The 12,782-nt window shown below is 33.5% G+C and overlaps 1 protein-coding gene across 1 annotated transcript; it reads right to left on the bottom strand.

Annotated features, from left to right (window-relative positions):
* Positions 1-6,471: 6,471 nt before the first annotated feature.
* LOC123536918 (acetylcholine receptor subunit beta-type unc-29-like) lies at positions 6,472-9,290 on the bottom strand. The gene is made up of 2 exons (XM_045320423.2): positions 8,690-9,290; positions 6,472-8,499 (listed from the first exon to the last, which is right to left on the bottom strand). Exon 2 carries the CDS (start codon positions 8,433-8,435, stop codon positions 7,089-7,091), a length of 1,347 nt encoding a protein of 448 aa, XP_045176358.2. The 5' UTR covers positions 8,436-8,499; positions 8,690-9,290; the 3' UTR covers positions 6,472-7,088.
* Between the last annotated feature and the right edge of the window lie 3,492 nt (positions 9,291-12,782).

Genomic DNA, 12,782 nt, shown 5'->3' with positions numbered 1-12,782 from the left:
TTAATTTATTAGCATTGTTTACCAGAACTAGATTCGGAGTCCAGAATTGATCGCTTCCGAAAACGACATCTGATATACCATCATATTCGCTGATGTTCCATATCATGAACTCATCAGTCCAATACATGGTTAAAAATGCTGTTATTGTCAACTTCTCCTGTACTTCATCAAATTCCTGAATAGATATAACTTCCATAGCTGCATAAACAACCGTTGGAGCCGACTGGTTTGGCGTTGGTCGCAAATTCCTGTCATAATCTGCTGTCTTATTTCTAAGCAACGCCTTGACAATGTCGATGTTATAGCAGTGTATTTTACTAAAACATATTATATACATTACACACACCACTCCCGTTACTGATTTCAGGTCATGCGCTATCATAATGTATGTGTGTAATCTCTGGCATTAAAGTGTACTTTCAGTTAACATAAACCAATGCATCAGATTGGTCTGAAATGTACAATGGGTGAAAACTTTTCAAATTTGTGGAAAGTTTGATAGTAAAGAAAAATGAATATATATTTGCCATTTGAATGCTTTTGATATGTTTGGGATAAAGGAAAATTATTTAAAACTGATATATTAAAATATGATAACAATCATCAATCCATGTACATTTGCTGCTTTGTGAACGCATTTTCATTATATTTATTGCCAATAACGCGTTTATTAAAATGTATTGTTACGAGTATATAAAATAAATCCTCTGCTACATTCTTGAAATGCTCGCTTTACGGCCTATGTGACAGAAAGTGTAGTATTGCTTTTTATGTTATATGTTTTAATTAAATACTAAGTTTCTTTAATTACTTCTTGCTAGATGTATAAATAAGCAATTTAAACTAATGAAAATAATTTGGAAGTCAGTTTTTAATTAATATGATTAAGTAGTTCATTTAAGCGAAAATGGTTTTTATCTATAAGGTAAAGAAAGTCCCACCTGAGACGCATCAATTGAATAAAATCAACGTGTCAGAACGAATCTTTTTCAGCTTTAGTTTTATTTTCAATGTAAAAGAATGTCAAAGCAAAATCAAACATCAAACGCAGCAGAGTCCTCGAATACATCCTAGTTCTAAAATATAATTTCCAATTCGTCCTCTATCTATTGGTGTAGTATTTCAGTTGATGTTTTAATTGATTTATCTGTCAATGCAAGAAGTTCTTCATTAAATCATTTATATTTTAATTTCCGAAGATTTAGATGATTTACCGCTTTCGCTTTCAACACTATGTAATGAGTTTATTGATATACCGGTCAGCTTTTTGTTTTCTGATATTTTGAAATATTGATTCATTTAGTAGTTGCTGAAAATCAATAGCAGGAATTAGACATGGTTCTACTGCAAATTAAAGTTTATTAGCGCATACTCACAACATGCTACAGAACTTAACGTTGGGTTGGTAATCATACATTCATTTATGCTTATAAATAAGAAGTTGTGGCTACAAGAAAATAGTTGTCACTGTAGGGTTTCTGAAAATATAATGCCAGCATTAGTATAAAAAACTTATACAATTTTATTGCAGAGAGGTCCAAAAACACATCATACATATTCCTTCGGTGTTTTGATCAACGGCATCAATGGTCGTGCCATAGTTCAATTACATCAAATGTATACAAACTGTTACTGTCACTGTGTCACTATCTGAAATACACTAAATAATTAACAGGAAAAGGAAAATGAAACAAAACATATCTGTTGTTGTGACGAAATGTATCAATGTAAATTCCTTTTAGTCAGCAATACTTAATTTTGAAACATTGACACTGATATGATTGGCTGTCCTCTTACTGACATTGTTGTTTAAGAAACAGTAAGTTCCCAAACGTGGTAACCCGAGTTTTGAGTTCTTAGGCGTAAGAATATATCACGAATGCCGTAGGCCTGAGTGATATATTGTTTCGTATAAGAACGAAACAGTCGGGTTATTCTATGATAAACCACACTTGGGAACTTATTATTTCGATTCTAACACGACATACTAGTATAAAAAGTGTTAGAAAATATAGTAACTACTTCTTACGACCGTACTACGCACCTGTATCGGATGACGTCATTGCGCGCGAGTGGTTTATTGCAGAATAACCCGAGATAGATTTTGCTCTACATGTATGTAGGTTATTTTGCTGTCGTGTTAGAATTTTGGTTTTTCTATTCCTGTTTCTTTGCTTGTTCTCTTTATCTAAAATGTATAACAATGTAGACAAACACGCAAAAGGAAATAAGAGAGAAAATTCAACAAATAACTTTTTTTTGTAAATTGGAATTCATTAATTTCAAAAGATCTTACTTGTCAATATAAAATATTTGCTACGGCCAAATGAAAATTGATTTGATAAATTCCCGTGATGATGCGACAATAATATCATTCAATATTTCAGATGAAATAAACGTTTGTTATAGAGACCTTTCAAATTCCATTATGGCACCACCACTGTAATCAAATGAGAAATACGGGAATACTTTTAAAGTAAATTCAGTGATAATATTACTCTCGATTCACCTTTTTATCGCTAACTGAAAGAATAATGAATAGTTGTTTAATCAGAAAACATCTCATTAATGAGCACAAGTAAATTATTTATGTTATTGTTTGAATGTCGAATATTACCCCAAACTTAAATCTCACTGAAACAGTACGCACGGACTCAGCATTTATGTTCATACTAAAACCTGAATTTTTGAAGTTTTCTGATTCCAGTAAATCAATATAAGTACATTAAATGTGAGTCTTTTAATAATGATGCCATATTATTCTTGAAAATAAAAACACTTGAAGAATAATGATTATGTAGTTAATTTATCGAACTCTTCAAACTTTATTAAGCTAGAATATCAGGACTGAAGAAAATATCATGGGCCTCACTAAATTAAAACAAAAGCTGTTCATCAACTTTATCATTCGTATCGTTTTCAGAAACACAATTGAAAAAAAGTCAAATTTGTTGATGCTCTAATTTTTACGTTCGAAACAGTGTAAAAATGATTAAAATTCAAGTTCCAAATATGTCATTTAAATGCATCTGGACTGTTCATGTCCGGACATATTTATATACAATTCTCATTTATGCATGTAGCTTTTCTAAACAATTATTTCTGATGTCACTACATAATTAACATTGCATAAATAGGTGTTTCGTTTTGAATTATGGTCTTTCAAACGAGACATAATCTTATTTAACATGCAATCTTTAAAACATATATCTGACAGTCTGTATGCGTAACGATGAGACACAACATCTAAATTTAGCCAAAGTGGACCTACAGTTATATTTGAAACAAATAAAAGTTATGTATTACAGTGACTCTTTCTTTACTTTCTCTATTTGAGGAATTCACATTATTCAGAATTGTTTTTAGTTATTTTATAAACAATCTATTTTGACTAGTAGCAGTATAATGGTAAACATATCTCCCAATTCTATTGGTCTTGAATTCTGTCTAACTAATATTTCCTACATTTATTCTCCATTTTGCTACAAGATACTGACGGCATTAATTAGAATTATGCCTGTGAAATACATAATGTAATGATTTGTAATAAATTTCGCGGAGTATGGGTAAATGCCAAACTAAACGGATAAGAGAGCACTTGTGATAAATATAACATAAAAATACTACATACATACACTAAAAACAACATTAAAGATATTGATATGAGAGTAAAATTTTAGAAAAAGTGGAATCTCCACGGATCCCCCAACACGACAGAAATGAAAATCTTTCAGGCTCGCTTTGACCGAGTCTGTTCGTGGACGCTATTTGAAATACATGCTATCGTCCACGCCCTGTAGTCCCGTGTTGAGCAGAATTCAACATTGGCACGTGTAAAAGTACCAAAATTCAATTAAAGGCATGCGTAGATGATGTATTCATACAGCAGAGTACACGAAACCGTCAATAAAACACTAGAAAGTAATTCCATAAATTCCCTTTACGATAAATACTGATATAACCAATTTAGAATTCCTTTGATCTGGAATGCACTATTTATAAAATATTCTACTCCCTGCTGTAATACTTATTGTATGCTTTATGAAAGGCATGCTTTTTGTGCGAAAGTTTATTCAAATATTTAATGGCCATTAATAAAAGGTTAATATACGGCTTGGTTGTGCCTTCTTGCCAATAAAGGTACACCGAGTGTCATAATAGCCCGAGGGCCATTATGAAACTAGGTGTGCCATTATGGCTAGAAAGCACAACCAGCCGTTTATTGACCTTTTTATTATATACCGTCGCTTCATATTCATCTTAGTATTTCATTTTACATATATGTTCTACAAACCTATGGGGCCTAAGCATCATTTGTATTGATTTTTTCATCAGCAGTGCCATCAATATATGACAATCGATCTGAAAATGATTCAGCACCCTTATATCCGCCATAATGACGTTGCTACATGACGTCAACGTCTAAACGCACTGACGTTCCGGTTACCCGGGACCATTATGATTATAGCGCATGAGGCGAACTGTGCCATTATGGATTCGTCAATAGAGGCCGTAATGACCGTTTTAACGGCTTTTTGTTACTATTTATAGTAACGTATATAATAATGTAACATATTATACATTACTCTGATCCATGCTGAATACTGGCATAGGGTTTGGTGTTTTAGGTAAACTATCAGAAAAACTGCAAAAGCTAGTACTGTTATGCTGTACGAAATACGCTCTCCGCTCTCACTTATCACAAATATCATCGAATTTATAAACTTCATTGCAATAAGTGTCAGAACAATGTTCACAAGAGCAAAAAGTGGTTTTCATGCTAAATGAATACGTAATAGTCACTGTCATTTTACTTTAATCTGAACCTACCTATCAACTCCCATTCCCCGCTTTTTATGTAATTTAGTGTGATGACTGCAAAGACATGTCGTTTACTAAACAGTGGTATCCAATCAATGATGATAACGCAAAGTTTACCTTTCCATCACTGACCATATTGATGCCAAAAACCTACTGTGCACTATGACCCCAAGGACCAGAGCAGGAGTCTACTTTACTGTACACTACGCTCCCAAGGACCACAGCAGTAGGCTACTTTACTGTGCACTACGATCCCAAGGACCACAGCAGGAGTCTACTTTACTGTGCACTACAATCACAAGGACCACAGCAGGAGTCTACTTTACTGTGCACTACGATCCCAAGGACCACAGCAGGAGTCTACTTTACTGTGCACTACAATCACAAGGACCACAGCAGGAGTCTACTTTACTGTGCACTACGATCCCAAGGACCACAGCAGGAGTCTACTTTACTGTGCACAACGATCCCAAGGACCACAGCATGAGTCTACTTTACTGTACATTACGCTCCCAAGGACCACAGCAGGAGTCTACTTTACTGTGCACTGCGATCTCAAGGACCACAGCAGGAGTCTACTTTACTGTGCACTACGATCCCAAGGACCACAGAAGAAGAGTAATCTTCTTTAATCAATTGTGTAGCAACTATTTATAACTTCTACGTTAATCATTTGGCATAAATGTTCAAGAAAAAATCCGAGTCAGTAATAATATCATAGTAAATAGTATCAAATTTTCTGATACTAAATGCCAAGTGTAAATTAATCGACAGTCAATGTAAAGTGTGTTGAGGCCTATGTGAAATAAGATCCTTTGGGTAATTCTGGAAGGGGGTAAAACAACGTTTTGTTGTGATATCAAATATCAAACTATCATATGTATAACAATAAAATATCAGTTTTCTGTTTCCTATGGAATGCTGTTTCTCCATCTACAATTCGACCAAAAAGACACGCTACATCTCAAAATTAAGCAAAAATTTGCAACATTTTCGTGTTGTATATTTACCAGGAAAAGTTGAATACTTGAAGGTTTTGACATGATAGTTGTCGCGCAAATTTCAACTTTTCGATTCAAACTTTGGCACAAAAAAAAAAAAATTAAAAGAGCTATTTGTGACTTCTCGTACTAAGATAGTATTTCGAAAAGTTGAAGTTCATGACGCAATGATAGTGTTGCAAACGTTAAAGTTCCACAAGGCTCTTAGTTTATGTTGAAAACAGATAATGCGGCTGTCCAAATAGAGACTACACATACTAGTAATTGAATAATTAGAAAAATGCCACTTTCAATATTACACATGAAATTATGAAGTCAAGGTCATAAAGGGAGATAATCAAAACAGTGCATTTTATAGTACTTTTAATTATGTTAATGACAAATACATTGGAAAACAATTATCAACAAAAAAATAAAATATTTTATGTTCATAACAAAAAAATGTGGCAGCCACATTTTAATAAAAGGCATTATGACACTTTAACTTGTCGATTAAAGTTGTAGAGCAAAAAGTAGAATTTTTAAAGTCTAACCTTCTATCTTCAATGCGCAAAAGTGAAATTATAGTTCTTAACGTCAACTTTTCAAGCTAGGATATAGTTTCCAGCAATACCATTTATTCGATTGGTATACGGAATCTTGTATAAAATACAACCCGAATAAAAGATACTGCCTGAACTTTTACCAACAGCGACAAGATGACGAAAAAAGTCTAATTTCAGATTGTAGCGGAAACAAAATCTGACTCGAAAAATAAAACAATAAGGCTTTAAAATCTACAAGTTAAAGTATGCCTGGCAATTGTCGCGTCATAAACTTCAACTTTTCGAGGGACTATTCTAGGGGCGAAAAAAAATAAAATTAGCTCGTTTAAGTTTGTAATTGAGAAGTAAGATTTGAACGACAATAGTAGTATAAAAAAAAGTTTTCATCTTTTCGCGAAAAATTTGCAGCGCGACATGTTTAATTTCACTGTTGTGAAAGCCTATATCGGAAATAAGATTCCTGTATTTTATTTATTTGTGCACATAAATGATATATATACACACAATTTTTCTATGAAATAGTTAGATATTGGAAGTCTGGATACATTTTAGTATTCCTTATGTTGAGAGTAAAAGTTATTATCCGTAGAATAACATGTCAAATATATTTGGTTTTTAATTTGTGTTAATTAGAAATCCTTTAATATATGTTTTTATATAATTTTTTACTAATCCATATAAAAGGTATTTCAAAACCGTTTTCATCTTCGTGTTAATGGTCCTACATTTTCTTTTTTTTAGTGTACACACACATGAAGAAAACGAATGCAGCCAATACAAGAAGGATATTGAAAACAACTAGACATATTTTGTCAAAAGTGACGCTCACTTCTTTCCATGTTATATCTGTATTCATAAACGAACAGGACCTGCATGCGTATACTGAATTATCTTCTATTTCATAGCCCGTTGAAAGATCCAGTTTGTTTACATTTGTTTTGTTTCCAGTTTTGTTCTCCTTCGTGGATGCATTTGCACGGTCTACCGTTTTGTTTTCCTTCTTGCATTTATTCACATGTAACACACATTTTGTCAATGTTGCAAATACGCCTTTTACAGGGCCTGTGTTGTTATGGTGATAAAGTCGTAGACTAAAAATGTTTGCAAAAGTGATTACCATGCTTATCAGCAATACTGCTAGCAGGTAGAAGCTGAATACTGGCATGGGGTTTGATGTCTTAGGCAAGTTTTCACCAACAAGTGTTAGAAAAACTGCAATAGCCAGAAGAACTGTTATACTGTATGAAATACGTTCCCCGCTGTCAGCAGGTATCACAAATATCATTGCATTCAAAAACGTCATTGCAATAATTGGCACAACAACGTTCACAAGAACGAAAAGTGGTTTTCTTGCTATATGAATACGGAACAATACACTGGAATTTTCATAACGTACATGTATGTCTGAACCTTTTAACTCCCATGTTCCACTTTCTGTGTAATATTGCGTACTTACTGCGTCTGAGACAGGCTGCAACGTCATTTCATTTTGTCCGTACGCCGCTGAAGAAAATTCGAATCCACACCAGTGGTCGTCCCATGGATAGTACTTAACATCAGCTTTACACATGGTCGACCACGTGTCTGCTTGAATAACTACAGCAACACCTTTGTGGGTGAAACGAATCCTTTGCCAAGATTCGCCAACTTTGTCTAACTTGTTTACACTGTTTGTGAGGATTAAATACGGCGTCCAGAATTTACCACTTTCTGAAACAATATCTACCATTCCGCTATAATCTGCAGGATTCCATTTCATTAAATCATCGGTCCAGGTTAATGTAAGACCACCAATAACTGTCAGGCTCTCTTGAACCTCATCAAAAGCTTGAATAGAAACTAGATCAAACCGAACATTTACAATCAATGTGGATGACTGATTTGTAACTGGTCTGAGACTCTTTTCATAGAAAAATGTTTTGTTTCTTAAAAGTGTAACAGCTTCATTGTACGTCTGACTTGAAACGACATGCAAGTGAATGAAAATAAACGCAAACATAAGAAACTCGGTTCGGCTCCATTTCATTTTTACACTCGGCGTAAGAAGACGTTTTTGTTTTACAACCATTTGAATTATTTATTCCTTTCCGCTCAAAATTCCTCTTACCAATATATTTGACTTACTGAAAAACCTGAAAATACAATATTTCATTGTAATTTCGTATACAGAATAACGTAATTTTATAAAATGAAATTCATGCATTGCCGAAAATGCCGATTTAGTTCCAAGATTAATCGATATAGCATGACCCAGGGTCTGTCTTAATGTTGCTTGGAATTATATGACATAGGCGTTAATTATATATATATAACAACTCTTACCGTAGAAGTTTCAAGATGAAACACAGAAAATGTTATCTGCTGTTTATAAAATGTGTCATCATTTGAAATGATTTTTTATATCTCCACAACGACACTACAGTAATTATCAAAACAACTTTCAATATTCCAAATACATATTCAGTACTGTAACATACCGTCTTCTCTGATGTTACAACAGCAATCAAATAGTGATTTTAGGAAAAACCTATAAAACATTCATAACAAAATTTCTCTTCTTTAGCAGTCATTATTTCAAATTCACATTACAGTGATATTCAGTCGATAGTAAATACTCCCTGTTTAGCTATTTGTCTCCGAGCTGAATCGTCAATTTTTATAGCTATCATTGATGAGTACAAGCAATCATGTATGACTAGTACTAATATTTTATGTCAGTATTTCGACGTCAGATGCCTAATCCGAATAAATCAAAAATGTACTTAGCATAGTTCCTTCAGGATGCAGCATTTTATTAGTTTGTACTACTGATAACTTGCATTTTTAGTCAGCTAAATCTTTGTTTTCATCTGATCTTTTTGTCTATCTAACTTGCAAATTCCAAAAAAAGCTCATTATTACCTTTTTATGCTGTCTGTTTCAAAATTTTGACAAGTCTTTGTTAACACCGTCTCAATATTTGTACTTGTACGAACTATACTTTTGTAATGAAATACTTTACAGGAAGATCAATTGCAAATGTTGACAGCAATTCTTGGTCAACCTTTTTGCATACGATATGATGTAATTATTCATTTTCACATGTGTATATTGCAAATCCAATTAGATTCATAAAATAGATAAAATTACATGTTTTCTGTATTCATATTATCGTTTTAAACGTTATAAACATTCACAGCCCAATAGCAATTTTCAACAATTACAGTCTTTTTCACTTTTAATTCGTAGGATAAATTTAGAGAAAGTATCACTTTGCCAGTACCGGAAGGAAGGCCATTGTTATACAGAAATATCATTGAGATTTACTACTTACCGGTCTCCTAGAAAATCCCCTCGAATGTCACCAATATTTTGTATGAATACAAAGGCAATATAATACCTTCTATTGGTATTAGACACTCAGATACTTGCCTTTTGTAGTGACGTCGAAGAAATTCGATATAATTCGTAATTTTCATTAGTGAAAAGGGAAAAATACTGTTTTAAATCTCCCCTGTCATTTATTTCTGTACCAATTGTAAACACATTTACAAAACGGAAAATTTTCCCGATACTTGTTCAATTTACTCTGATTGTGTTTAAACTACACCTTACTTTAACAAATTCCATAGCTTTTATTATGGTCTTATAAATTCTACAATGCTTTTAGAACGATAATTAGACTTTTACAAAGTATTGTTTAAAGATATTGGATATAAAATTACCATTATCATTGTCACTGACAGTCTTATAAAGCAAACATGTCACAGAAAAACATGCCCCTTCTTTAAATCTAGTTCTGTAAACTTTTAATGTCATTCCTTCAGGACCTGTCAAATACATGAATCATGCGAATATTCAAGTTTTATTTTTATAAGAAGGCTTTAATTCCATCAAATGATATAAAAATAAAATATTTCATTCTAACCACTTAGAGTTGCAACTGTAAAAGCAGTATACGTCTGCTAAATGAAAACTGTCATTGTTAGTATGAACAGACAAGATGCTTGACACGGATTATCTCGGGTTTGTTTTACACGTCTTGTTGGGACTTGAGTCATTGTGTTTTTACACCGAAAACGTTTTCATGAATATGTCTTTAATTTCATCGAAATAATTTTATTATTAGACAACAATAAGAGCACAATTACATTACAAAAGAAAATACAAAAGAAAAAGTATTGGAACCATCCAGGCCGAATTGTTCAACCTAAAAAACTTAAGAGTACCAATAACACAACATAAACATCCTGCTGAACGATCTGAAAAAAAATCATAATATATCAACTCTGATTGAATATGCAGGGAGCCTTTTTACGGACGCCACACGGCGCAAACAACGCTGCTATGATAACAAAATAGAAAAAGTGGAAACTCCAAAATAACTTAATGATACGAAAGCTGCAGTTTTAGTGGCGTTTAGTAAATAAGCATTTAGTTTATTGCGCTTCGAGATATTTTGTTTCAATGTCGCCGTTTCTTTTAACAAGTTTTCAAATTACATACTCTCTAAATATTTTGAGTGAACTTAATACATACAATGGTTTATTGTATAATCACCCCATGGATATGGTGCCTGCTTTTTAATTTTGTCTTTTGACTGTTCCTGTGATATGCAGGCTCCATAATCTCAGATCCCCTTTCTAAATTCCAGTTTGTTTAGTTCTGCCCATTGTTTTCTCGTTTGGGGCAAACCTATTACTTCATCTGGGGACCAAACACCGCTTTTCATGGAATTACAAGCCACAACCCGTGTATCATTGAAGGTTCCATGTTCACCGCCGTTTGAATACATCTGCGGATGTCTCTAAATTGCTTTTGTACTTTTAGCATGTGTAAATGTTGAGTTCTGCTCAGCCCGGGGCTAGAGGGCGTGGACGGTAGCATGCATTTCCACTACCGTCCATGAACAGGCTCAATCAAACCGAGCCTGCAACATTTTCGTATTTGTCGTGTTGAGCGACCTGTGAAGTTTCCACTTTTTCTATTTTGTACCATGCATTTATGCTTTATGATATGCTAAAATATAAAGCAGAGACAAACATCCGAAATGGCGGTTAATAAACAAACGGATGTACTAAAAAGATTTCCAGCAAATTGTGTTGCTTGAGAAATAATTATAATGTAATTTCGATTTAAGAAGAAAGAGTGCATGTCTTCTGTTTTATGCAACTTGTTTCTGCTGCTGAGTTACATCATCTGTTTATAATCAAATACGATTACTGCAACATCTTGTAATCATTTTAATGAGACTGTTTAATTTTTTATATAGAAGTAGTAAGTTACCGTGTGTGCTAGAACATACTACAAGTGTCATGTAAGGGCGTGTACGTATGAAATCGGCAGACTGTAAGAAAAGCAAAAGTAATGGTAATTTCCCGAAAACACATCAATAGTCATGCATTGCAAAGTAGGCACGCAGCTAATAGAAACTGTAGTGGAAAGAAATTTAGGATTGGTATGACAATTTTGGCCGTGAGTCGAGACCCTATAATAGTTTCCCGACTAATTATTTCATTACTGGTGCAGGATTACTAACGGAGTTTATAAAGCTTAAAACATTATTTTTTTCAAATCACTTAGTATAATTGAACGTTTGCGTCATCGATTATCGGTATAAAATATATAATCCATAAAAAACATTTTACTGAAGCAAAAGAGTATTGTTGTGCCAGTTCAAATATTTACCGATTCTTTACACGTCCATGGCACTTAACTTAAACCTAACTTTTATTCATACTGTACTTCTCCTTTATATTCTATGCGTTAATGTAATTGATGAAACAGAACCCGTAGCAATAATTAATGCGATCGGCTACTCGTTTGTTTTAAATTTTATTTCAACCTTGAGTGACAAACTGACGAAGATCTTTGTTGACAGCGGTTGAAACAAGTGCCCTGGAGTCTCATATCGAAGCATATAGCATATGTCTCTCGAAACGACGTAATACATAACAAATAGATAGAGAGATCGTTACCATAGTAATGCCACATCACCCCCAATGTAACTGCTGTTCATCACCAATATGATGAACATCACCATGAAGATAAAAAAAACTGTTGAAAATACAACAGGCTAGTATAGATTACTGCGACAGTGCCTATAAAAGTCATAATTTTTGTGTTTTGTCCAACGCTTAGATGATCAAATCTGACATAAATAATGTGGGATTTTTTGTCAAACGAAAATAGAAATAACCGACAATACAATTAACTGATTTTACCTAACGTAGAATTCACTCACTCAGTTATTTATGTTGATGCTTGCCGTTGTCATTTAGCTGATTCCATTGAGAATATGTCCGATACAATGGTGCCGCCATGCAAATGCTGATGATAATACAGCTTGGAAGCCTTAATCTTATCTAAAACACATTAACTTTAAGACATATGAAAGAAGGAATGAAAGAGTTACGGCCTAATAATACCATTAAAG

This window comes from Mercenaria mercenaria, chromosome 17 (assembly GCF_021730395.1).
Source record: "Mercenaria mercenaria strain notata chromosome 17, MADL_Memer_1, whole genome shotgun sequence".
In the NCBI taxonomy this organism is placed as follows: Eukaryota; Metazoa; Mollusca; class Bivalvia; order Venerida; family Veneridae; genus Mercenaria; species Mercenaria mercenaria.
The sequence above is the reverse complement of the archived record's forward strand: the minus strand, read 5'-3'. Positions and strand labels throughout refer to the sequence as shown.